This window comes from Rhizomucor pusillus (genome assembly GCF_041956525.1).
Source record: "Rhizomucor pusillus strain CBS 183.67 unplaced genomic scaffold VTP01scaffold_17, whole genome shotgun sequence".
Classification (NCBI taxonomy): domain Eukaryota; kingdom Fungi; phylum Mucoromycota; class Mucoromycetes; order Mucorales; family Lichtheimiaceae; genus Rhizomucor; species Rhizomucor pusillus.
Window position 1 is genome coordinate 334,186 of NW_027192159.1, and position 24,986 is coordinate 359,171.

General features: G+C 45.1%; 11 protein-coding genes across 11 annotated transcripts; 5 read left to right on the forward strand and 6 right to left on the reverse strand.

Annotated features, from left to right (window-relative positions):
* Nucleotides 1-12: 12 nt before the first annotated feature.
* Nucleotides 13-2,269, reverse strand: VTP01DRAFT_3588 (uncharacterized protein; the record flags this gene model as incomplete). Its single annotated transcript, XM_069382175.1, has 12 exons — nt 13-236; nt 297-389; nt 465-637; nt 698-877; nt 940-1,063; nt 1,124-1,228; nt 1,281-1,401; nt 1,472-1,650; nt 1,706-1,852; nt 1,918-1,950; nt 2,011-2,120; nt 2,184-2,269. The coding sequence occupies 12 exons, from the start codon at nt 2,267-2,269 to the stop codon at nt 13-15; spliced, it is 1,575 nt and encodes a 524-aa protein (XP_069236330.1).
* A 1,282-nt stretch (nt 2,270-3,551) lies between these two features.
* VTP01DRAFT_3589 (uncharacterized protein) lies at nt 3,552-5,762 on the forward strand (the record flags this gene model as incomplete). Its single annotated transcript, XM_069382176.1, has 1 exon — nt 3,552-5,762. One exon carries the CDS (start codon nt 3,552-3,554, stop codon nt 5,760-5,762), a length of 2,211 nt encoding a protein of 736 aa, XP_069236331.1.
* A 182-nt stretch (nt 5,763-5,944) lies between these two features.
* VTP01DRAFT_3590 (uncharacterized protein) lies at nt 5,945-6,781 on the forward strand (the record flags this gene model as incomplete). Its single annotated transcript, XM_069382178.1, has 4 exons — nt 5,945-6,000; nt 6,054-6,468; nt 6,526-6,635; nt 6,697-6,781. 4 exons carry the CDS (start codon nt 5,945-5,947, stop codon nt 6,779-6,781), a joined length of 666 nt encoding a protein of 221 aa, XP_069236332.1.
* Nucleotides 6,782-6,809: 28 nt separating this feature from the next.
* VTP01DRAFT_3591 (uncharacterized protein) lies at nt 6,810-7,974 on the reverse strand (the record flags this gene model as incomplete). Its single annotated transcript, XM_069382179.1, has 4 exons — nt 6,810-7,458; nt 7,522-7,614; nt 7,676-7,874; nt 7,935-7,974. 4 exons carry the CDS (start codon nt 7,972-7,974, stop codon nt 6,810-6,812), a joined length of 981 nt encoding a protein of 326 aa, XP_069236333.1.
* A 394-nt stretch (nt 7,975-8,368) lies between these two features.
* VTP01DRAFT_3592 (uncharacterized protein) lies at nt 8,369-8,770 on the forward strand (the record flags this gene model as incomplete). The annotated part of the gene is made up of 1 exon (XM_069382180.1): nt 8,369-8,770. One exon carries the CDS (start codon nt 8,369-8,371, stop codon nt 8,768-8,770), a length of 402 nt encoding a protein of 133 aa, XP_069236334.1.
* Nucleotides 8,771-9,508: 738 nt separating this feature from the next.
* Nucleotides 9,509-11,801, forward strand: VTP01DRAFT_3593 (uncharacterized protein; the record flags this gene model as incomplete). The annotated part of the gene is made up of 8 exons (XM_069382181.1): nt 9,509-9,532; nt 9,599-10,382; nt 10,444-10,608; nt 10,677-10,735; nt 10,801-10,949; nt 11,004-11,139; nt 11,208-11,265; nt 11,335-11,801. 8 exons carry the CDS (start codon nt 9,509-9,511, stop codon nt 11,799-11,801), a joined length of 1,842 nt encoding a protein of 613 aa, XP_069236335.1.
* Nucleotides 11,802-12,027: 226 nt separating this feature from the next.
* VTP01DRAFT_3594 (uncharacterized protein) lies at nt 12,028-13,865 on the forward strand (the record flags this gene model as incomplete). Its single annotated transcript, XM_069382182.1, has 7 exons — nt 12,028-12,040; nt 12,107-12,134; nt 12,192-12,386; nt 12,468-13,034; nt 13,093-13,291; nt 13,355-13,424; nt 13,495-13,865. 7 exons carry the CDS (start codon nt 12,028-12,030, stop codon nt 13,863-13,865), a joined length of 1,443 nt encoding a protein of 480 aa, XP_069236336.1.
* A 200-nt stretch (nt 13,866-14,065) lies between these two features.
* On the reverse strand, nt 14,066-14,865 carry VTP01DRAFT_3595 (uncharacterized protein; the record flags this gene model as incomplete). The annotated part of the gene is made up of 3 exons (XM_069382183.1): nt 14,066-14,573; nt 14,642-14,692; nt 14,759-14,865. 3 exons carry the CDS (start codon nt 14,863-14,865, stop codon nt 14,066-14,068), a joined length of 666 nt encoding a protein of 221 aa, XP_069236337.1.
* Nucleotides 14,866-15,170: 305 nt separating this feature from the next.
* Nucleotides 15,171-16,230, reverse strand: VTP01DRAFT_3596 (uncharacterized protein; the record flags this gene model as incomplete). The annotated part of the gene is made up of 5 exons (XM_069382184.1): nt 15,171-15,320; nt 15,436-15,570; nt 15,747-15,947; nt 16,066-16,155; nt 16,222-16,230. The coding sequence occupies 5 exons, from the start codon at nt 16,228-16,230 to the stop codon at nt 15,171-15,173; spliced, it is 585 nt and encodes a 194-aa protein (XP_069236338.1).
* A 215-nt stretch (nt 16,231-16,445) lies between these two features.
* On the reverse strand, nt 16,446-20,512 carry VTP01DRAFT_3597 (uncharacterized protein; the record flags this gene model as incomplete). Its single annotated transcript, XM_069382185.1, has 13 exons — nt 16,446-16,649; nt 16,721-16,846; nt 16,913-17,022; nt 17,083-17,278; nt 17,352-17,452; nt 17,516-17,694; nt 17,753-18,448; nt 18,517-19,124; nt 19,188-19,557; nt 19,613-19,798; nt 19,862-19,980; nt 20,044-20,209; nt 20,316-20,512. 13 exons carry the CDS (start codon nt 20,510-20,512, stop codon nt 16,446-16,448), a joined length of 3,258 nt encoding a protein of 1,085 aa, XP_069236339.1.
* A 718-nt stretch (nt 20,513-21,230) lies between these two features.
* Nucleotides 21,231-24,284, reverse strand: VTP01DRAFT_3598 (uncharacterized protein; the record flags this gene model as incomplete). Its single annotated transcript, XM_069382186.1, has 16 exons — nt 21,231-21,509; nt 21,571-21,865; nt 21,943-22,085; nt 22,184-22,240; nt 22,308-22,487; nt 22,551-22,597; nt 22,662-22,742; nt 22,807-22,848; nt 22,900-22,976; nt 23,033-23,043; nt 23,117-23,316; nt 23,385-23,642; nt 23,742-23,838; nt 23,901-23,987; nt 24,051-24,127; nt 24,200-24,284. 16 exons carry the CDS (start codon nt 24,282-24,284, stop codon nt 21,231-21,233), a joined length of 2,016 nt encoding a protein of 671 aa, XP_069236340.1.
* Between the last annotated feature and the right edge of the window lie 702 nt (nt 24,285-24,986).

Below are 24,986 nucleotides of genomic sequence, written 5' to 3' on the forward strand. Positions count from 1 at the left end.
TACGTGAAAGCTTTATTCTTCATCTTGGATATCCTCCTCCTGAGATGGCATGAATTCAGTTCCTGGAGGTACGCACTGTAAGAATACATCTCTGGCTTCATTCACTGCATCCTCAAAATCTAGACTGCGTGTCGGTCCACCGCATGCTACAATGTTTACTGGAATTTTCCATTCCTGTTTATCCACATTCACTCGCTGCTCACGTTGCTGATAATATACCACGTATTTGGCAGAAACTACAAGATGTTGTGTCAGTTGGTTCACGCTAAGTTAAAAGTAGAGGAATAAAATCGTACCTGCACCTCCGGGTTGGCTGCTAAGTAGCACATCTACGACTGGACGCAGATCTTGCTCCTCGGCTTCTGCCACTTTCCAAAGATAGGTGACATCTTGTGTTCAAAAAATAACAATAAGAAACTCTATCCCTTGTAGTAATCATCACGATACAGGCAGTCACTACTTACATTGGTCACCTGGGCAGGCCATGCTCTCAGAGTTTTGATGAATTGCGTATACGGGATTTGATGCTGCGATGCCGTTGATAGGAGGTATCACGCTAAAATGCAAAGGTCCCTTGGCATCCTCGGAAACTGCGAGAGGTTTATCAGTGACTACTATAGCTCTAGATATCCAAGGCCTTGAATGCTGCTAAGTCTTCCGTTTCCTACGTTTCCTCATCTTCCTTTCAACCCCTTACCATGAACTTGCTGCTTCCGGCAGCCACGATCTCGGTAGATAATCAACGCTGGCAATAACCTTATCGGCTTCGAATTTTTTCCCGTCTGCTGTCAATACGCCTGTGCATTTACCATCTTTGATCGAAAAGGAAGATAGCGGCTGATTTAGCACGTATATACCGCCGTACACAGCACATACTCTAGCTGCTTATGTGAGCACCACCAGTATAGTTACATTCCCGCTTTCTTCTTTAAGCCATACCGGCAGAAAGCCTGAGCTATTTCGCTTCCACCACCATACAACGTGCAAAGGAATCCTCCCTTTGTGAAACGCCCAAGTGATTTCATAAATTGCTGAGTACGCTTGAGTCCTTGCACAGTGGCAGCTATCCGGGAAATCTCTAGTGAGCTAAAGGAATGTATTCTTGAAAGCACATATGCGTTACCTTTGGTATCCACGAGTGCAGTTGCGTAGACAAGTGCGGTTAAAAGTTGACCAGAAATCTTGAATTTCTCTTGCAAAAAGGTCGCGAACGGTTTATCGTGATAGCCTTTTTCACGTTGATTAGGACAAGAGTATTTATCGTATTTAGCGAAATGTACCTTCTACCGTCTCTGGCTCTTCCTGATAGTTCACAGCAAAGGTCAGGAACCGCATTAATTTTCGCTTATCAACAAGTGTGATGGACTTGTTTCCAAATACATCTTCTCTTGAACTTGGTACCTATGTAAAAGTTGAAACTTGTGTGAATCGTCCTACCGCGTTACATGCGTTTTGATAACCTCGTGATTACCTTTTCCAAGCGCTTTGTCTTTTCGTCAAGCATGAATATATCGTCAACCCCCTTAAATTCCAGATATCGACCGACACCACTTCGGATAAGGATTTCCACGAGTTCTCCTTCGCATGATAAAAGCTTTGGAGCGAGGTCAAGGTTGTATAATCGCGACTGCCGCAATGCATCGGCCGCAGCTTTAAGAAAAGGATTCAATAAATGGACACTAGATGCGGTGATAACTCACTCTACCTTCATCGTTAGACAAGCGTTCCTCGATATTCTCTGCTGAGTCATCCATGAAAAGTGAAGGATTAACTCTGCTTTCTGGGATATCGACTCGAATATTCTTGTAGTTTGCGGCGACGTTACTTTGATAGACAATCTCCTTGTCGTTGGCTGTGGTAAACAGGCGTTATATTTCATGTAAACGAAAAGATCCTCTTCCGTTCATGCTATTATACCTTTACTAGGCGCGTCGCCGCCTGGGTTCCGGACTAGATATTATTAAACATGTCAATAACTGCCTCAAAAAGTCATACATATCTTGATGATACCTTTCTGACACCATTTTAAGAGTTCTTTGAATCCAAATACGCTCCAGGTTCCACCATAGTGATCATTGCTATCGAGATGCAGGACGTTCTTTCCAGCGCGCGCCAAGGCACTGAAACCCAACGAGATTTAGTGCGCGCTCAATTCAGCTATCGACCAACACTGTGCTAGTTACCCTGCCGTTATAGACTCGACGAGACCAGTGCCCAGGACAATGGCATCAAATTTTGTTTCATGCAAATCAGCGTTTTCTTCTGACATATGCTGCTACAATAATGTAACTTGGTCGCTGCCCGCCCGAAGTTGAATTCCAGGCATTTTCCCAAAATTGGACTTGCCGCCCCACCCGCAGTGCCTAAAAGTGTTTGCAAGTATACTGGAAACACAAACCATAAGCTATTGACATTAGAGTGGTGCTATATTCAATATGTACATATTGCATGCTTCTAGTACATGCTACCAAGTCTTCAAAGCTTCACTGTGTAAAAGATAGCTCAAAGACGATTGGCCAGTAGTCTACCTTGACACTTGTAATTACGACCGTGAGATACCAAGCTTATTGGATTTACGCTCGCTTGGAAATAACCATAATATTGTAATTTAACCCTGGCTCATTACCTGCAGTGAATAAGCGATTTAATCAAATAGTATGTTACCGCTTCAGCTAAAACTGACGATCTCAGAATGTGACACGTTATCACATTCAAGGTACTACTACCCCATAGAGATTTGTGACGGATCACCTGCCAGGAAAGCCAGGTGTAAACGAAAAAGTGTCCAAGAAAAGAACACTGTAACGTGGAGTTTACCTATAGTCGTGGTCGGGAAACAGCAGTGTTCTTCATTTTCTTCGTTAATAAACAGACCAATCTGCGAAAATTGACATTTTCCCGGCAACTGCTCACTTTTGTGATCATATTTAGCCGTGACCAACTATACGATTGAGATTACATTGGAGGTGAGGGGTTGGTTGGAAATGAATCGCGCGGCTTTTACGGGCATTGTCCTATCGCTGGCAACTATTTGGGAAAAATGCGTTCGTTTAGGAAGCCTAAAACCATTTGGTAGCTGCACCCGTGTTGGTTAGCCACGTTTTGCTTCCGGACTCTTCCATTTCGGGCATCTTGTACGACTCCTGCACAAGGCCCCGAGGATTGCACGGACAAAATCTGGACTGCATTCACCTTTAAAGGTTAAGTCAGGTATCATAAGCTATCACGAATATGACAAATAAATCCATTTGTATATGCGGGCTATTGCGATGTCTTGTGAGCAGCAATGCATCCAGCGAGCTAGCAGCACCTTATTCGGCCAGCTTGTTGATTTACACGCAAATGATAAGATGAGGAGAGGGGTACAATGGCTGTGGTACAACCACCTAAGGGGAACAAGAGAGATATAGAGACCAGAGAGAGAGAAAAAAAAAAGAGATCCTCAAGCAATCAAGGAGACACAAAGGTTCATTTCCTAACCTCCGCAAAGAGGCTAAGTGCACATCTTTTCCCTTCCCTTTCTTTCTATCACCTGTTTGCAGGTTGAAGGAATGCCCTCAACCACTGCACAGATGCAGTCGATCTCTGGAATCATCACGCAGGTCCATTCCACCACGGGGGAGGTGCCGCCTCCGCTTGTTGGCGCCTCGATAACGGTTGTCGACAACCATGTCTATGTCTTTGCAGGACGCCTGGTCACATCCCGTAAAATGACAAATCACTTGTATGTTCTTAATTTGGACACGCTCGCGTGGACACGGCATATCCCTCCACCGGATTCGGCCAAACCACCCAAACCACGCTACTTCCACTCGGCAGATGTTTACAATAAATCTATTGTTATCTTTGGCGGCATGGGCTATTCACGGGTATCGACCGATGGCCTCTGCGTGCTCGACGATATCTCTGTTTTCGACATTGAAAGTGCGTGCTGGAAACGGCCAACCATTGAGCCATCACTGTTTGCGCCGCGTCCGCGATATGCGCACTTATCTGCTGTCACCGACGATCAGCTGCTTATAATTGGTGGACAAGACATGAACAACAACTATCTTGGAGAAATAAACGTGCTTGATCTGCGCACATGGCAATGGATTCATGCAAAATCATTCGATAAGCATGTTGGCGCATATCGGTCAGTTGCAGTCAGCGGACCGCCAGATACCCGGCTTCCCACAGCGCTCAATAGCGGTCCCTCTTCTCCAGAACGTAGCAATGGATATCAACCTCCTTCTTCATCGTCGGCTGCTGGCAGCTCTGGCGATCATTTAGCATGCAATACCACCGAAGGTCCCAAGAAGGATACTCCTCCAGTTTATCTCTATACAAACTACAACTTTGCAGACGTCAAGCGTGAATTGCAGTTGATTTTCTCACCTACTGGAGCATCTTCAGTCGTGGAAGACTGCTCCTCATACATGACCGGGTCGGCCATGCCACCTGGCTTGCGGTTTCCTACCGGGCATACTCTAGGACACCATCTTGTTCTTGCAGGCACATACTTGTCTCCGCAAACACAGGCATTCAGTATCTGGGCACTCGACCTCGGAACTCTTGCCTGGATCCGTATCGAAACTGGCAGCCTTTTCAGCAATGGATCCTGGAACCGCGGCGTGCTTCACGGGGAGACAAGCAGATACCTGGTTTTTGGTCACAAGGGCCGTAATCTGCTAGAAGACTACAATAACAGACAAGTCAACTTTGATCACTTGGCAGTTGTCGACTTGGAGGCTTTTGGAGTGTACGACGTACCAAAGTCGAACTGCTCAACACTAGCGCAAGAGATGGGTTTAGGGTTATTGAATGAGCCAGCCATCTCAGACTTTAACATCCAAACACTGGATAACCAAGTGATACCCGTCAACTCTGCCATTTTGTGCAATCGTTGGCCTTATTTCGCGAAATTGATGGAAAGCAATTTCAAGAGCATTCAAGTTTCGAAAATGGTGGAAAACCCTGGAACGACAAACGAAAGTACCGAGGACAAGATGGTTACGATCAAGGTACCTAAGTCGAACATCATGTCGTTCCCATATCCATACTCGGTGACAATCGCATTGCTCCAATATCTTTACACTGATAATTTATTGACGGCACAGCAATATCAGCCTCACATTTTATCGCAATTATTGTTAATTTCTGACATGTACGAGCTTAATCGGCTTAGAGCACTCACGAGACATGCCTTGCATCAAATGCTCAATATGACAACGGCACCTTTGATATTCGAGACGGCTGCGCTGTCCCATCAAACTAGCCTTCAAGTACGAGCTTTAAAAATGATGATCGCTGCGAAACGCATGTATCAGCAACAGCAACAAGAAACAATCAGCCCGCGAGACGGCACGTATTCCGTGTACGGAGAGTCTGTATCTAGCTTCGATGGTCGCAGACCGTCGGATTTCCCGTCGCCAACTAGTTCGATGGGCTACTATCAGACCTCACCCGTTCCCTCCACCTTTTCTTCATATCATCGCGGCTATGCTGGCCAGCCGCCACCTCAAATCCGTCGAAATAATCCTCCATCGCCGGCTACAGCGAGAAGTGCATACAGCGTCTACGCTCCAAAACCAGCTACTGACATCAGTCCTCCGCCTACACCTCAACATGGTGTTCCTCTCACCAGCGCTGCTTCGTCCGTGCCAACAAGCCCCAAACTGAAATCTTCATCAGCAAAAAAGAAGAGCAGCAGCTCCAGAGAGAAGCGACCCATACTACAATCTGTAGGAGCCGGTGTACCTATGAATTTTCATCATTTCTAACCGCATGCTCTGTACAATAATAATAATGATAACAATAAAATAGAGCCTGTGCTCCACGGCAAAAAATCGATTGCATTGTTGCATTATTATTTTTTCCTAGCCTATTGCTGACAAATCCAAAGACTTTCCCTTCCTCTTTCTTTCTTTCTTTCCCTTTGATTCGTTAGCAATCCACGTCACCAATGGCAAAGCAACTTGCAATCAAGATCGACATTGTCAGCGACACTGTCTGTCCATGGTAATGAAGGGTTCTATTTTCTACGTGGCGATATACTGACTCTTGCTGTCCAGGTGCTTTATAGGCAAACGCCGCTTAGAGAACGCCATGAACCAGTTCAGAGCGACACACCCTGACGTTACTTTTAGCATTGAATGGCATCCTTATCAACTATCACCGGATATGGCACGACACGAAGGTCGCAGCGTGCGCGAACACTATGCAAGAAAATTCGGAGAGGAGCGCATGCGATCGATGATCCCTTACATGCAGGATATCGGCAAGCAAGAAGGCATCAAATTCACATACAACGGTCTAGTCAGCAACACGGTCGATTCTCATCGTCTGGCATTTTGGGCCAAGCAGTTTGGTAGACAGACCGAGGTTGTGGAAGAAATGTTCAAGGATTACTTCTCCAACGATAAGAATATCGGTGACTATCAAGTGCTCGCCTCCGCTGCTGAGAGAGCCGGATTGGACAAAAACAAGGTAAAAGCTTTTTTTATATATATGAAAAAGATTCATAATTTTCTAATGGGGAACCAGGCCCTCGAGTACCTGAACAGCGAAGCAGACGTAGACACTATCAGAAAGGAAGCCAGCAGCTGGCCAGCGCAAGGTATCACTGGTGTGCCTCATTTCATTATTGAGGGAAAGTAAGTGCGGATATTAGAATGAAGCGCGTTGCAGGCATGTAATAAGCTGATAATCTGTTAGATACAACTTTCCGGGAGCTCAGGAACCAGAAACATTCACAGCCTTCTTTGAGAAAGCCTTGGCAAACAAAAAGAATTCATTGTAAAAAATTCAATAAACTCATTTATTGTTTCTTAACGAGAAGAACCGCTGGATGAATACGATGAACTCGAAGATACGCTACTAGAGCGGGCACGGCGTCTGCCTCTCGTTTCTTCTTCGCTGCTGCTGGACACTGAAACACTTCGGCGTCGTCGGTATCGTCTTTCTTCTTCGCTGAAATCCGAGGAAGGACTTCTTCTACGTCGGCTGTACCTTCTTTCTTCTTCACTGTCTGTTGATGGGCTTCTACGGCGACGGCGAGATCTTCTTTCTTCCTCGCTGTCAGTTGAAGGGCTGCGATGACGGCGACGACGACTCGATCTCTCTCGCTCGCTGTCGATAGATGGGCTTCTGTGGCGACGACGGGATCTTCTTTCCTCTTCGCTGTCCGTCGAAGGGCTACGTCTTCTCCTTCTTCGTTCATCAGGAGAACGCTCTCGTCGCTTTCTGTCTGGACTGCGGCTGCGCCTGCGTCGGCTACGCTTCTTCTCTTCTAATTCAATCAATCGAGCTTGCTCTGCTTGTCGTCGAGCTATCTTTTCCTGTCGCTTTTGCTCTTGCAACTCACGATCAAATGCGGCACCTTCTACATAGTCCTCTCGTATCTTCAACGCTTGCATCATCTTTTTGTTTTCGATCTCTTTGGCTGCATTTCGTTGATGTGTCTCGTGTTCTTGTAAGCTATAGAAAAAGTTCCAGGCGTCGGTTTGTGATGTTTTAATATATAGCTAGCAAACGGCTTACCTTTTTGCTTCTCGCGGTTCGACCTTGTCAAAATCTTCCATCAGCTTGTTTCGAAGCTCTTGGATTTTCTCTTCAATGTCGGCTTCGCTCAAGCTAATAGCCAGAGTCAATACCAACTTCTATCTTTGTATGCACAGCCATAGTTTTTACTTACCCTTCATCCTCAAGCTTGATTCTCAACTCCATACACTTGACTTCTACTTTACGTTTGCGATCGTGCAATAGAATCTCTTTGTTTGCCGCACGCACAACTGGGGTTGGAGGTTTCAAGTCTTGCGCTGCAGCATCTCGCAAATGATCGGTCTTTGGTGGTCGAACGTATGAAAGATTACGCTGTACATAACCATTGGTTCCTAAAATGTAAATCTTTAGTTTACCAAAACGCAGTGTTGCAATCGATTTGATTTACATACCTGAGCCACGGGGTGTACTCAATCCAATGCCGTTATACATGTCGTAGGGATTGAAAGAGAGTAAAGGTCACTGGGTCACCACTCAGAGGGTTAAAGCAAAAAGGATTTTCGGAGTTTCAATCGAATACAAGGAAAGATTGGTTGGTGAACTGGGTGGGACTCCCGCATATAGCCGCGCGGATCCACTTCAACTCTTCTTCTCTTTGCCCACTTGTGTCCCAGTTGCATTTCATTCCCTTCTAATTTTCCACCTTTTCTGGAAATTTCCCGGATGTAATGAAGTTGCCTCATGCAGGATACATACGATCAGTAACTGAGGGCCTTCACCCTTTTCTTCAATCCTAAGACCCATTTGCACTTAGTACCACTATTGGTGACAACTGTATGAATAACGAAGAGCTCGTCGTTACGCTTGCAAAGGAGAGAAGAACAACATGTCAGCCATACTATACTCGTCAATTTTGCTAGCCGTGAATGATATTCTGGAAGCACGAAAGAAGAAAAGACATAAATTCTGCGCCTTGGTCTGGATACCCGAGAAGGAGAATCCATTCGAGGGAACGGCGGCAGCTATGCACTCATCAAAGTTGGCAGATTCAGCTCCTCACACAGGACCAAGAGCCGAAGCACGTCCAGGGCAAGGTGATTTGTGCGAAGTCCCGGCGAACCAAAGAAGAAAAGAGTTTGTCGGCCGTACGTTTAGACAGACACCCGACCGCTTTCAACTGCCAGCGCATGCGACCGATTCTCTTGGTGTCCTTCAAGAACCTTTAGAAAATCGATTTGCCAAAGGAGGATGTGTTCCTTGGTCTGTGCGCCTTCACATCTTGCGATGAAGTGAGAGGCTCACAACTTGGATCAATACATAATCCTAGATAATGAAGAATTGTCACTTCCTTTTGATGCTGAAAGCACTCTCCTCTCTTTTCCTAGAGACATAACCTTGGTATCAATTAAACATAAAAGAATGCAAATTCTACGAATATCGGATAACTTTCGTATGTATTCGGTAGCATTCACTCAATCGGATACTCGAGCCCGGTTAGTCCTTGGTCATGATCCTGGACACAGATTTTCGTCTCTTGTTCATAAAACCCATACTCGAACCCCTTCCTGTGTCTACACATAAACCTCATACTTGTACTGATATTTTGATATGATTCTTCCACATCCCCTTATGAAACTTGTACTCATACGGAAGATCTTTTATTGCCATCGTTCGTTATGATAGCCTGAATATAAACAAGGACCTTTCGACGCGTCTTTTTACTTCGTTTATGTTTATTGAGGACCGTCCTTATTCCTCATCTTACAGTCAAGCAACCTGGTCTAAATAGCCCTTACACGTATTCTCCCTTCTAGTAACCAGTTTTTATTACAGATGTACACTTTCTATTATACAATAACCATTGTAATCTCGCAGTTTTACCAGCCGGCGATAGCTTTTGCTATAGTCAATTATTGGATCAGGTCATTGAAGGAAAAAATGCAAAATGTCTGTCGGAGATCAAAAGCGTGTGTGCCTTCTTCCTTTTCCGCTCATCGTCTTTCTGTAAATCTCCTGCAACGTCAAAATGAATATAGACGAAATGTTCAAGGTATGCAGTTCAATTCCATGGGCGATCGATCGTGGTATGTATTCTTACACAAGTTATTCGTACCAGATTCCAGCCATTCCCAGTGGCCGGAACAAGCGTAAAATGCCAGCAACGCCTGACGTCCAGTTTCTGGACAAGTACCGCGCCGAAGCCGGATCAAGCGCTGAAGCAGCAGCAGCAGCCGAGAGCTCATCGCGCAAGCGAAGAAACGTCACCGTTGAGGATGTAGAGGACGAAGCTGGCGACATTGTGGAGTACTACCCAGAGCCAGACGACCAATTTGAAGCGCAAGCCGAAGACGAAGAAGGACGGTTTTTCGGTGGAGGTCTCACAGAAGAGCAGCAGCGTTTGCTCGATTTGGTCGATGAATACGACGTCGAAGAGACAGAAGCTCTGACAGCTACCAATGTAAAGAAGATGATCCTTAAATTCGAAAAAGCTATCAACAAAAATCAAGAGCAGCGTGTACGCTACGCTGATCAGCCTGAAAAGTTCATGGAATCTGAGGCCGACCTCGATGAAGAAATCAAAAACTTGTTTGTTCTTACCCAGGCTCCACATCTTTATCCTGAGCTAGTCAAGCTTGGGAGCGTAACGTCGATCTTGTCACTTTTAAGTCATGAAAACACCGATATAGCAATCGATGCCATTGAACTCATTAATGAATTGACGGACGAGGATGTTGGAACGGGTGAAGATGAACTTGAGCGCTCAGATGAAGCAACTGCAGGCATGAAAGAATTTGTCAATGCACTGCTTGATAATGAGCTTTTGGAGCTGCTGGTGCAAAATTTGGAACGATTGAATGAAAACGAAGAAAGCGACCGGCAAGGAGTGTTCCAAATTCTTGGTTAGTATCGACGGGTAGAGATGTCAATAGCAATATGAAACTCACATACTATTCTGCGTAGGTATAATTGAAAACATCTTGGGATTGGATCCACAGTTAGCCGAAAGGATTGCACTGAAAACAGAGTTATTGCCGTGGTTGTTGAAACGTATGCAAGGCAAGGGTTACGACTCAAACCGTGCCTATGCAAGCGAAATTTTATCCATTTTACTACAAGAAAGCAGAGGTAATTTCTTGTTGAATGTGGAAATTATACTGTAAAAGAGCGCTAGGGATTAATCATGCAAATGATAGATATCCGATTGAAAGTAAACGAGCTTCAAGGGGTAGATATCCTATTACATGCATTAGCAGTAAGTAGACGAAGCAACTTTGATGCCCATCAGAAAAGATTAACGGCATTCGATTGTATGTATAGCCATACCGAAAGAAAGATCCAGAAGACGAAGATGAATCGGAAATGGTCGAGAACTTTTTCAATTCGCTGTGCTCCATGCTAAACGAGCCAGAAGTAAAGCAGTCGTTCCTTGATGCAGAAGGTGTGGAATTGATGCTTATCATGCTAAAGTTGGTAGTGATCGACAAAAGTAGTACTTAGCGGGGTGCTAATCATTGGGATAGGGAAAGGACGTTGGGCCGCATTCGCTCTGTCAAAGTTTTAAATTATGCCATGTCTGGTGAAGCTGGTCGAGGCAACTGTTTAAGATTTGTTGATGCTACAGGACTCAAGGCCCTGTTTCCAGCATTCATGGGAAAGGTAAGCTGAATGATATAATCTGCTAAGAAATATGGCCTTCTTTTTTGTAACAGTCTTTGTGTTCAAAGGGATCAAGAAAACTCAAGAAATCACACAGCAAGGCTTACATCGAATCCGAAGATGAAGGTATATAATTGATCGCTGAGCAAAGATTTTGGTGTATCGGGATAGCTTACAATAAGCGACTTTGAATAGAACATATAATGTGCATAATTTTGTCTTTAATGAGAAACTTATCACGGGATGACGTCCAGCGACTACGGCTCATACGCAAATTTACTGAAGATAATTACGAAAAAGTAGACCGGCTGCTTGAGATGAAAGAGCAGTATGAAGCCAAGGACAAACGTGTCAAGGCAGAAATCGAGCAAGAAAAGAAGGACATGGATCCAGAAGAGATTGAGGAGTTTGAAGAGGAATTTTACATCCGTCGCTTGGATGCTGGCCTTTTCACGCTGCAGCGCTTATGTCTGGTGATCGCAGCACTTTGCAAGGAAGACAGTGGTATCAAAGAACGCACCTTGATGCTACTGAAAAGACAGAGCAGCGAGATCTCGAGTATTTTCAGCATTATAGAAGAAGAGACTGTTCTTATGGCCGACTTTAGCTATTTGCAACGCATGGCAATGGGTGGAGCAGTGGCTCCTGAAGCTGAACGATAGAACAACCAATCACTGTAATTAATTGTTTTTCAAGAAATATCTTGACTATCGTGGTCCATACCCTTGTAGCAGTGAAGTGTGGCTTGAAACAGATGTGGTGCCCAAAGGTGATGGCACACGGGTGACGCGATTTGGGAGGAGGAGAGAAGGGCTCTTAAATGTGGAGGAGGGCGGGAATTCGTTTCCTTTCTTAAAAACGCCCTTTTTTCTTCTCTTTTGCTGCGCTATGCATTACGCTGGTAAATAATAAGTGTGTTTTGTGCAGACCAGTTGCAAAGATTCGACTGACTCTGTGCAATTACTAGACAACAGTAACCATCCACAGAAACGACAGTAAGTGTGAAGCAACTGCATTTCCGATCTGGTGCAGCGTCGAGTAAGACCATGCAGGAAACGACACCATTCTTCACACTCGCGGCCGCGTCCGCCGCCGATCGAAACTGAGGAAGAGGACAGAGAAGACTACTGCCGTGGTGGCTATCATTTTGTCAAAGTTGGCGACCGCTACAAGGACGGACAATATCTTGTTATACGCAAGTTGGGTTGGGGCCATTTTTCGACAGTGTGGCTGGTCCAGGACCAAAGGCAAGTTACATCTGCTGCTGCAGCAACAGTGTCACAAAAAAGGAAACAAAGAAAGTTTGGGCTAACAATAACATTGAATAGAACACTGAAGCACTTTGCAATGAAGGTACAAAAATCCGCAAAGCATTACAGAGAAGCTGCTTTGGATGAGATCCAGTTATCCGAGCGGGTTGCCAAGGCTGATCCAAATGCTCTGGGTGCACAGTACGTGACAGCCATTGTGGACCATTTTTCCATTGATGGACCAAATGGCAACCACGTGTGCATGATCTTTGAAGTTCTTGGAGAGAATCTGCTTGAGCTTCTACGCAAGTCTCACCATGAAGGATTACGAGTGCGGCTCGTCAAGCAGATTGCAAAGCAAGTTTTGCTAGGCCTTGATTATCTTCACCGTACCTGCAAAATCATCCACACAGATCTTAAGCCGGAAAACGTCATGACTTATCTTGACAATGCGGAGGAGATCCTGCGTGATGCAAGCGTCCCTGTAATGGAGCCAGCAGAGGACCAGGATGAAGATGATAGTCGTGGCCGAAGCAGGACGCGAAAAAGTAATCGCCACGTCAACTTGGTCGCATCGCAGCCATTATCGCTGGATAGCAAGCGGGATGCTGAGAAGAAGCAGGGTCGAAAGCGCTCATGGTCAACGTAAGTCCTCAGCTTTGAGTGCGAAAAGTCGACTGGGAAATATACCCTGTCATCTCAGTAGGTCAGAAGAAAGTGTTGTAAGCTCGAGGCTGCGAAGTCTCGAGAAAATCAACGTCAAGATTGCAGATCTTGGAAACGCCTGCTGGGTTGATCAACATTTCACCGAGGCCATACAGACAAGACAGTATCGGTCTCCAGAGGTTATCTTTGGTGCAAAGTGGGATGCAACTGCAGATATATGGAGCTTGGCGTGTATGGTAAGTAGTCTCTTTTTACGTGCAATTTTGTGAATTGAAGGCAGAACCTCACAACTGTTACAGATCTTTGAACTATTGACTGGAGACTTTTTGTTTGATCCACAGAAAGGACGTTATTTTGATCGCGACGAAGGTACAGAATATCAGACGACGATTGTCTGTTTTACACACGATACACTGATGCAGATTCATGTCAATTGCAGATCACCTGGCTCTGATGATCGAGCTCCTTGGACCGATGCCTCCCAAATTTGCATTGTCGGGTGAACATTCCAAGGACTTTTTCGACTATCGAGGAGAGCTGCGGCATATAAAACGGCTCAAGTATTGGCCGCTGGAAGATGTATTACGAAAGAAATACGGTTTTCATTCACGAGAAGCAGAAGAAATTGCTAGCTTCTTGACACCCATGTTGCGATATGAAAACAGAGCACAGGCGCGGGACATGCTGGACCATCCATGGTTGAACGGAGTTGAACCTATACTGGAAGGCGAGCGTCAGGACAAAGAAGCATGGAGAGGTTTGCAACGGCCATGGCGTGAATGGGAAAAGCGTCGCAACCGACGTTACTAGTTATCACTTGGCATCATGTAGTATCGATTCCATCAACATCAGCAATTATAAAGAAAGGAACAGCGCACTCTGATACCCGTGCTTAATCATCATCTTAGCATAGTAGTAATCATTTTTGCTCGTATCTTTTTTGTTGAATATATAATACTTCAAACGGTTTCAGATGGGGGTATAAGGATATTTGTGCTAATTTTTTGTCATTAGTCTTTCTTCTTTTCGCGAGGAGATTCCTGAGACGTATCAGCTTTTCGTTTCGCTGGTTTCGACACGGGTGCTGTTGTTTCAATGATCTTGACCTTTGTTGGCTTGTAGGTGGCAGCTGACAGCCACGGTGCCTGGACATCGTTGATTTTCTCCAAATCATCCTTCAATTCTTCTTCGCCTTCAATTATCATGCCCACCGCTGACAGGGTTTTGAGTCCACAGGCAGCAGCCAGCTTTGGCTCTGATCCTTGCGGCAAAGAGACTACCTTGACCTTGGCCAAGCATGCCATCTTTAGCAGATGCTCGCAGAGATGGGCAGGTTGGATGTCTCGCCGACATACAAAGATTGCAGCGTATGACGACGGATTTTCTGATGATGATTGCTTTATCCGCTCTGCCAGAAATTTGGTTGTATCACGCAAACCCAAGTGAACGCGGTCAAGAAGTGCGGGCCGTTTGTGGGATTTGGGATCGCGTTTGTAAGGTGCTGTAGGACTTAGAATCCTAGTAAAAATTAAAGAGAGGTTAGCGGAGCCATGTATAACTGGCTCGAGCAGAAAGGCTCTACTTGCCGGCATAAATTGTCGAGTATGGAGTGACCCAAAGTTTCGTCCGTCATTGGCCTGAGAGAGTGTATACATTGTTAGGTCATGTATGCAGTAAGAGAGAGAGAGAATGCTACCGTATACCATTTGACCACAAATGGAGAATCTAGCGCCGATTTGTATACTTTCTTCTTTGCAATAGCCTCACTTCGAACATTTGTAGTAGTAGTGGTAGTGGAAGAGGACGACATGGCGAGGATTTCCTAATACGGCGGATACGTTGGGCGCCTCGCAGCTCAGTAAGAAAAAGAGTTTAGGTGTTCGAATGATCCAATAAGCCACATTTCAATCGATACAAAGAGAAATATACAATATTGTAGATGGGGAGGGGTAAAAGCCACGAGATATAATGTCTAGAGAGAGAACAGGCAGGCAAGACGGGAGCGAGTGTGCGTGTGTGTGTTGTTTGTTGGAGATAAAATAGAGACAGAGAGAGAGAGAGAGGGAGAGAAAAAAGATAAAGAAAGCAAGAAAACAATCAGGACAACGTGGCGCATCACAGCATCCTGCATATCTTTTGCAATCGCATCATGCCTCCGGACATGGCGGACTTTGTGGCGGCTTCAATGACCTCGCTCACATACTGGTTACGCATGGCGCTGCATTCATAGTATTTCGCTCCGATCTCTCTAGCAAGTCGCTCGCCCTACAAAAGACAGAAAAAAAGAGAAATGAAAGGAGGATCAATGTTGGTGATCTGGCGTGTGATGCCGACATCAAAAATATATTTCATGCCAAGAATAGAAAAAAGTCATCCCTACCTCTTCGTACGTGATCAAGTGATGCCCGAGTGCGTTGAGTTGAGCAATACGTGTCTGGTTGTCGCGCAAATCAATCTTTGTGCCCACAAGCAGCTTGGGAACGTTTTCGCAAAAATGCATTACTTCAGGTAACCACTAAGTAAACAAAAACAACAAAGATGTTGTTATATTTTTTAATCTCCATCCAATCTTGTTGTTTTTCTCTCGTCCTTTTTCTCTTCCTCTCCTCTTGCATTTTCCCTTTTCTTCCAGCTCGAAGGGAGAGAGGGAAGGGAAGGAAAGAGAAAAGAAGAGGAGGAGAATTCACTTACTCTGTCCTGAACGTTGGTGAAGGAGGTCGGTTGATCGATTGCAAAGCAAATCAAAATAACATCAGTTTCTGGATAGGACAAAGGGCGAAGCCGATCGTAGTCCTCCTGCCCAGCTGTATCCCACAGGGCCAGCTCCACCACTTTGCCGTTATCGAGCTGCACGTTTGCAATGTAGTTTTCGAATACTGTAGGCACGTATCGCTGTGGGAAAAATATACTCACTGTTAACAACAAACTTGCTCAGCTAAACGGCTCTGTTGTTCTATACACAGAGAGAAAGAGAGGGGAGAGGGGAAGGAAAAAGAGGAATTATTCTTACTTCTGGAAACGCTCCCTTCTGGTACACGACAAGCAGACTGGTCTTGCCACAGCCGCCATCGCCAACCACGACCAACTTCTTCCGGGGAATCTAGAGGACAGGAAAAACGGCGACGGTCGGCAGCGTTGTTCGCAAAGGCACAAGTCAATCACTTACTCGAGTCATTGCTAGGAACGAAGAAAAGGGAAAGAGAGAAAGAGAGAAAGAAAAGGAAGGTGCACAAACGAAAGCGGTAAAATACCAAAAAAGAAAGTTGCAGTTGCATTTGTGTTCTTTTTGCTTTGCGAACGTAAACGTATATCGTGCTTTTGCTTGGCCAGCCTTTTTTCTTTTTTTTTCTTTACTTTTCGTTTACAATTACTTGTAGTAATTAATCTTATCTACTGCTGTAGACGTTCTTGTTCTTCGTCTTCTTCTTCCTGGATTAAGCCCATTTCCTTCATTTCTACTAGCACCCTAACAAATTGGTTCTCTTCTGCGTAGTCGCGTAGCGGAGAGCGTATGCTCGGAATGCGGTGCAAGATATTCTGTAGCTGGGCTTTCGGCAAACTGGCGATGATCTTGACCGAGTCGGGCTGGGTCCTCTGTCACCAGAAAAAAAAGTCAGGTCCCATTTACTCTATACGTTAAATTGCTAGACGAACGGACTACTTGCCTCTGTGCACTTTACAAAGCCATCCCACAGCTTTGGGTACATCCATATTTTCTTGGAGATCAGGGTTTGCAGCAGAGTCAGGATGAATGGGATTAATTCCTTGTACACCGAGACTGTGCGGATCATCTAGTATTGTAATTATTCAGTAACACGTACACACGCGCTGCACACCACGTCTCTCGATCGGCTTACAGTGACCATAAGCAGCAGCGGAATTTTAGGCTGATCGACAAGATGCCGCAGTGCGAGCAAAACATGCTTGGCTTCAAACGTCTCCGGCATAGTGAAGCATACATTAATTGCTAATTGATTTAAATTGTCAATATCAAGTCCCTCCATATTTGTTTCACAATGCAGGTTACCTTCAACAGCCTTAGGTAATGGAACGCTTTCCTCTAGTTCATGTAGAGCAAGAAGCAGCTCAGGTGGCGTCATAGGTGCACTGGTTGAGGCACCGCTAGATACAATGCGTGAAAAGACCTTCTTCACGATCTTTCTCTGTGTTTCCGAGCTATTCAACAGATCGATAATTTGAGGCAGATTGTGTTTCACATCCTCCTAAACAGCAGAATGTTTAGCGCTGCCGCGTGCCTTCATCGTTTATGCATGGGGAATCGGCGCGTTTTCTCACCTTTGTTAATCCAGACACAATAGGTACAATAAATTTAGCATCCAGATTGCGCTCCTTGTGGACAGATTTCACTGCTTCCACTAACTCTGGCGTTGGCCGAACTAAGTCGAGTTTGTTCTCAATGCACTGTTTCTCCATGATCGGCATGCGTTTGTCCAACTCACCGGTGTCACACAAGGTAACCAGAATGCGAATGACCAATGTCTCACTTCCTGGAGGAAAGTGACGTATAGTTTCCAGCAGTTTAGGAGATTGCATGCCAATGGTCTTGATCAACTGATAAATATGCTGCCGGATGATCCGTTGTACTTGCTCGGTAGTTGCAATGTAAACTCTGAAGAGGCTGAAATGTTTCGGCATGTGAAAAAACTGTTGTTATCGTAACCTTAAAAGACCCTTACTCGTCAAGTAACTCATTGTCTTTTGCACATAGAGCAAATAACAGTTCTGAGTGCCGTACGACATCCATTTCACGCCATCCACTTTCTTGCTCCTTCTCTTGTACTTTTTCTTCTTCCTTGTCCAGTTGCTCTTGTTTTGACTCCTGTTCATTGTCGTTGCCATCTTCTTCATATTTGATCGTATGTTGTCCATTTTGTTGCTCTAAATTCTCTTCAGATTTAGGCGGCGCCGCTGGAGGCTCTTGCGTCAATTTTTGGAATGCTTGCACTGCAAACTCTTCCACGCGAGCCGAAATAGCAGTGTGATCGGGAACCCATCTTCTCACAGCAACAATGCTTGTTGAGCGCATCCTAACATCCGGATTTATGCAGTATTCGAGTAAAACATTCAAACATTTTTCGCGTACAGGAGGTCGATTCGTGACCAAATCACGGAGCGTGGATACACAGGCAACAAATCGTTCTGCTTCTTCTTTCATGATTTTGTGAAGAATGTCGATAGCGTCATCATTCAGCGCCGGCGCATCCAAGTAGAGCTTGGCGAGTGTTTTATCTTTGGCATCAAGCGTTGGAATGCCTCTATGTAGCAGGTGCAACAACCACCTGAAATATTGCGGTTCATAGTTAGGGTCCGCACGTTTGCGAAGGGTATCGGTTTCAAATTCTTCATGCAGCCATTCTAACGCCAGTTCCAACCTAGATCGAAAGAGAAAATATAATGGTTACGACGCTTAGTCTCCCGACTAAGGTCCGCTAACGCTTACCTCCCAGGTAAATCCTCGATTATAAAATTCACCAGCATTTCCTTGAGATCTGTAGAAATCTCTCGGAACGGCTGGTCGGTATCCATGTCGTCTTCACTCTTCACCTTTCCAGGTGCTGTGATTCCTCGTGTGAGCAATTTTGAGACTATAAGCAGCCACACAGTCTTTGCAGATTGATTCCACACTGGCATTGCCCTTGTCGTAGCGGCCTGATCAACAGTTTTGGGAACCAAATAGCTTTCTGCATCTAAGATCCGGTTTACAGATTGCTTAATATAATCGGCTGTCTCGCCTGGCGTCAATGGTTTGGGTGCTGGAAGTTCGAATGGTTTCATCCTCAATGCTTCGCTGGCCCGTTCCTTTACACTAGCCAGAGGTACTCGACTTGTACCAGGTGTACCTTTGGTATCAATGGCTTTGAAAGTTCTATATTCCTTCGATTCAGGTGCTTCTCTGTGTAATTTCATATCTTCTGCCGGTTGCGACGGAGGAGGAGGAGGAGTGGCAGTTGCTGCTGTTGTTGCAGCCTCTACGGGCGCACCTGCGGCTGTTATGCTAGCTGCTGATCCTGATGTCGGTGCAGTGCCCATTAGCCCAGACGGAGGAAGCTAGATAAAAGCGATAGTTAGCAAGCTTGGGAGGAAAGGTCTATTTACAAAGTAAGGCCATACCATGTCGATTCTTTCTTTAATGGTCTCTACGGAAACATTGCATAATGCCGCCATGCATAAATCAATGACAGTTTGTAAGGGGATTGTTGTAATGTCAAAGTTCGTGAATGGATTGATGATTGGTGCCTGAGAAGGTTTAGGAGGAGTGGATATTTTTGCTGGCTGCGGTGGTGATCCAGATACTTTAATTCTTTTTTCCGGCGCGCTGTCTGCTCCAGGCATCTGCCGTTTTGCACGTCGAGATTCGTCGTGGTTATTCTCACGTCGCTCCCGGTCGCCTCGGGACTGTCGCAAAAAGACTGCCGTGTTACCGTTTACTGCTCCAAATGCATTAATGAGATCGTTGCGCTGTTGGCTTAATTCATCGGCTCTGATGTAGCATAATATTAGAACGCGTTTGTAAGGTTCGTTGTACGTCCATGTACCTTATAAGTGTCACAAAGGCAACCTTGACCACTTTGTCCACGCTCTTCTTTTGGATAGGTGTCATATTTTGCGGACGTGTTTTCCACCATTGGACATAGGACTTGCTAACTCGTGCAAGAAAGTGCGGCCGTTTCCGTACAAGAGGTATCATTGAGTTGACGACAGCTGTTAATACGTTGATCTGTCTAATAAGATGGATAGATGCTTGTGAGCGGATATGTCGCAGAAAGGTACACATGAATGCTTACTCGTTCTGATCTTCGAGTTTGTTGAGCAGCATATTTACTATGACTTCTCCTTTTGCCTCAAGCTCCTGGGTATTCAACAACCTGTGTTGTGTCCTGATCAGATTTAACGAAATATCATCCTGAACATATGATTATTCGTTAACCATAACATCACTCCCGGAATCGTTCCTTCCCGTCCTTACTCGAATTTTTCGATCTGGTCTTGAGAATATGGTAGCAAGTACTTGTAGACATTTGACAGCATGGATGCGGATTCCCGGATTTTGATGGTTTAGTAGCGAATTAAGCACGGTGTCGCTCAAGCGGCTAGTCGTTTCCCACATGTGCGTTTCCGTTTCATTTTTAATACTGTTGACAAAGCGCAAAAAGAGAGAGAAATGCATATGCATATATATATGTGTGTATGAGTATGCACGCGTAATCTCTCGATCGCCATTTATCGTTTTGCTCTTACACTGTATTAAAGAAATGCGGTAAAACAGTTGCAAAAGCTCGCAATGCGTCTTTGAATAGTCTAAGATCGAATTCCCCGTTGTCAAAAACTGATGCGAGGACGTTGAGGAAACCGTTCGTCGCAAATGACTGTGCGCTCTCAGGGTGAGCGAGCACTTCCTCGTCAAATTGATGTAACTGATCACGCTCGTTCTGCATTTTATTTTGCGACGACAGAGCCTAGAACTGACTGAAAGAGGACTTTATTGGTGTGCTGCGGGTACGATTGCAGAACGCTCCTTCTCCAGGTTATCGACGGTGAAGCACCCAAAAAAAAGAGCGACAACGTAAAGTCTGGAAACGGAGTTTTGAGACTGGTGAATCTGCTGGCGTGAAAAGGCTATATTGCTTATGCAAAATGTTCGACAAATCTATTGAAAGTTCTTTATTCAGATGCTGAGATGCTTCATGAAGCTTCAACTGAATATGTGAGTCTCTAACGTAAGTCTAATTGATCCTGCCGATCAGTGCAGAAGGCCATTGACAGAAATGTAGCACTATGTCAATATCTATTGGATCAACAGACAGGGACTTCTCTTTTTCGTGGTCCCTCCATCATCATATCTGAAATATCAAAGGAAGAAGTGAAGCATGCCCAAAATTCTGGAGGTCCGTTAAATTTGTATTGTAACTGCAAATACTGTATTTTCATCATATCTTGTTTATGCAGTTATTCATGGGCGGCTTTCCTCATTAACTCCAAAAATTTCATGATCTAATGCAGCTTGACCTTGCTTTCGGATGGATTCATTGTATGAGTGTGCAGGAGCGTTCTTAACGACGACTTGGTGATACTAACAGAAGGTCGTTATCGAAAAGATAACGGGATATGTCTGTATATTGTTTGATTCCTTTATTCACGACCAACTTACCCACATCAAGGAATATACACCGAGGGATATAATTGCAGAGACGTAAGGAACTTTTGTGTAAATGTAGTGTGAATCATCGGAATGTTACCAGTATCGAATCGTATCTTCTTACCCCAGTATGGATAATATGGATTCTCTACGGGTATGAAGACGAAGATGAGCGCGTAGGCGCAGAATGCCAAGAATGCCCACACGAAAGGTAACGGTGCTTTGATGGGACGATTCGCATTTGGTTCACGTTTTCGCAGTATCAACAATCCCGCCGTTATCAGAAAGTAAAAGACCTAGTAGACAGGTAGATATGTCCGTTTAAAAGTGCTCACTCCACTGCGACGTTGGACATACATAGACCGGATACGCGATGAATTGGATGATGAATTTATAGACACCGCCTGGAGGCAGCGCCACAGTGAACAAGATGGTCAGTGCGTACTGCAGCAAATAGGCATTCACGGGGCTTTTCAAACGTGGGTTCACGTGTCCCAACGTTCTACCATACGGTAGCAGGCCCGCTCGGGCAGTCTCCATGATTATGCGGCCCCCTGAGAATGCAATTGCTTCAGCGCATCCAAGGGCGCCCAAGGCAATTAATACGGGCAGGATCGTGGATGCAAAGTTCTCACCCAAAGACTCGGTGAAGCTGGTATTTCCGGTAAGATGGACCTGGTAAGAGAACAAAAAGAAAAGAAAGAAAACCAAGGTCAACACTATACTTACAACGCTGCAGCGACGACAAACTCCGAGTCTTTCATAACATCGAGCGGCAACACAACCAGATATGCAGCGTTGGCTGCCAAGTACAAGAAAGCAACCGAGCCTAAAGCAGCAGCTGATGCTTTCGGCAGACTTTTGATAGGATCCTATATTGCGCGGTTATTGATGACAAACGCACAAACTTGTGTTGATTCCCTTTTCGTTTATAAAAAGGGTTCGATCATGCATTGGGAATATAACTTACTTTAACTTCATCCATGATGTTATTCAAATTATGCCATCCGCTATAGCTGTTCATAACCTGCAAGGCAGGAACGGTTACATGGTGAGTTGATCTTTATGCTTAGCATTCGTTTATACAAACGGACATAGTACAGAGCCGAGGCGTAGGGACCAATGTCAGTGGTTGTTCCGGTGAATGATAAATTCATCCCAGCCTGCGGATCCCTTGGTAATACTCCAACAGCAGCGAGTAATCCGACGCATAAAATAAGGGTCAAGATAGCAAACTTGATTGTTGTCAAGACAGTCATGATTCTCATTGGTGTCTATAGCAGAACGACAGAGCATAAGATTCCCTCTTGTAAGCATCATATAGCAGCAGGGCTTGCCTTGACAGATGTGACATTGACGGCTGTTAAAAGCGTTGCTCCAAGTACTGAATTCAACCTTTTGTAAGCAACGATGTAGTCGGTGGATATTTCGGTAATCTGACGACTCACAAGCCCATCCTCTTTCAGCCCAATCTGACTTGTATTCTGGGCCATGGATCGCATAGTTTAAGTAAGATCCAAATACCATTCCTGCACAAGTTATTCTAGAATCAGCAATAATCACATGGCAGAGAAGAGGCAATTTGCATATTGCCTGCCATCAGTTCAGCTTTGCCGACCTTGAGCTGCAACGCCGCTGGAGCGATTCATCAGGCTCCACATTGTGAACATATATGCCAGAAGATACTTGGGTTCTCTGTAGCAATACTCCAAGTACCCAAGCTCTCCACCACTTTGAATTCCGATATAGTCAATACATGATGTCTAAAAAGCAATTATGCGAATACACAGAGAAAGAGAAAGAATAAAGGAAAACTAACCTACGTGGTAACTAGAGCAGGTATATCGTTTCTTTTCTTTATTTTCCATGCTACAAGTTAAAACCCCATTCCTCTTGAGCTTACCATAGTACCGAGCTCGGCAAACGTCCAAGTGCCTGCCATGGCCAGCAGTGCTCCGCAGAACCACATTACTAGCAGCATTCCTCCAGAGCCAAGCAGGCCCAGCGTCAGTGAAGGACCAACGAATATACCGGCACCGATAATATAGCTCGCATTAACTATTGCTCCTGTCACCCAGCCAATCTTTCGTTCAAGGCGCTGATCTGCAGTTACCAAGATTTGCCAATTCAGTTTCAAAACACCTTCATGACACTACGGTGTTGTCACTCACCTCCGATAGCGAGTGGTTCCATATGCTCTAACTGGTCAGAGTGGCTCTGCATATCGTTATGTTGAATAAGAAACTGGCGATCGTCGTCATCGTGTTCGTCGAACATATTTTCTAATGGACCGTCTGGGTGCTGAAGCAGATGATATGCGTGTTCCTTCCGTGTGTCACCTGACCTGGCCCTGATAGATATCAGTCGCCAGCGGAGTGTAGTAGTTTCGATACTGGCAAACCATCCACTGCTGTTACTGTTACACTTAGCTTTGTCAAGCCAATGAATTCTCGTCATTCTTAAAGATTCTTCACTAATCTCTCTCGCTTGCAAAGTCTCTTTACAGCCTATAAATATCACAAAATTACCGGCAAAGAACATGAACTTTTCAAGCAACAATGATGTCGTCGAACTCCACGAAGATACGCTTCCTGTAGTTCGTCGGATTGGAATACCCACCTGAGGCTGACCCATATACCGCGCCTTACTCATTAGCCCGTTTTGCGGTAGAAGTCGACAACGACTACCCCCCAGAGCATGGCACGGCGGCTATCCAAACGGGACAGGGCCACTCCAGCACCCTTATCAACCATGCCATAGCATGCCGAACGGCACTATGCACAATTCAGAACGAGTTTGACGACGTTCATGCCGCCCTGGCGCGCTATATGGCGTACTGTCTTCTGGCCGTCCTCCACGCTGTCCGAAACGATGGACACCAATTGCAGCCTCAGACCTGGTGAACGACACCAACCTACACTTGCACACCCTTACGAGCTTCCATGATATTGTCAAGGAGCACCCTGAAGTCCCTGCGGTCAGGGACGCCCGCATATAAGGTGTGACGAGCTGTCACATAAACCAATAAGTCGCTTAAATTCAGTTCCGCTCAACACTGTCGAAAAGTTCATGTCGCAAGGAATGTTCTGTATCCAGATACACATGAAATGAAAAGAACGTTCGTCACAGAAAGCGATATGCGTGTAGCTGGAGTTTTCGACAACGTCGATAATTTTGTATTGATAAAGTCTACACTGTAGCGAGGAACTATGAAAACTATGAATTACTCTTCGAGATCAATAGAGCATAACTTGGTTGACTAGAATATCTTACACAAAAGGCATCTTATTAGATTCTGTCTTAACTGATTCTAAAGTTCATATATCTTGTGTCTGCCTCAACTTCGGCCGTATTCTACCACGGCCAGCGTTTGACATGATCCATATTACTGTCATTACTGCCATTACTGTACAGTCGCCACGGATACGGCTTCCGTGATCTTGCTACTGCATAGGCATTGTTGTCATGGATTCAGTTGTCCATAGATAGGATTACACCATGGACACTGCAAGTCGTTCTTATTCATTATTGTCATAATTCTTAGTCTGCTATTGCATCGATACCAGCAAAAGATTAGTTATATATAGCAGAAGATCACACTAATTGTCAATTGGTGGGTTCATCGAAAGAAGAAATTACGACGGGCACGCCCTCCTTATGCGCTGACAATGAAAATGACCATTGGCACAGCCGCGTGAAAATTCGAAGCTTGTGGCCGGTAACCTAAATAAGGTTTCTGTATGTGCGATGTCAAGTCCCTAGTACAGTACGCA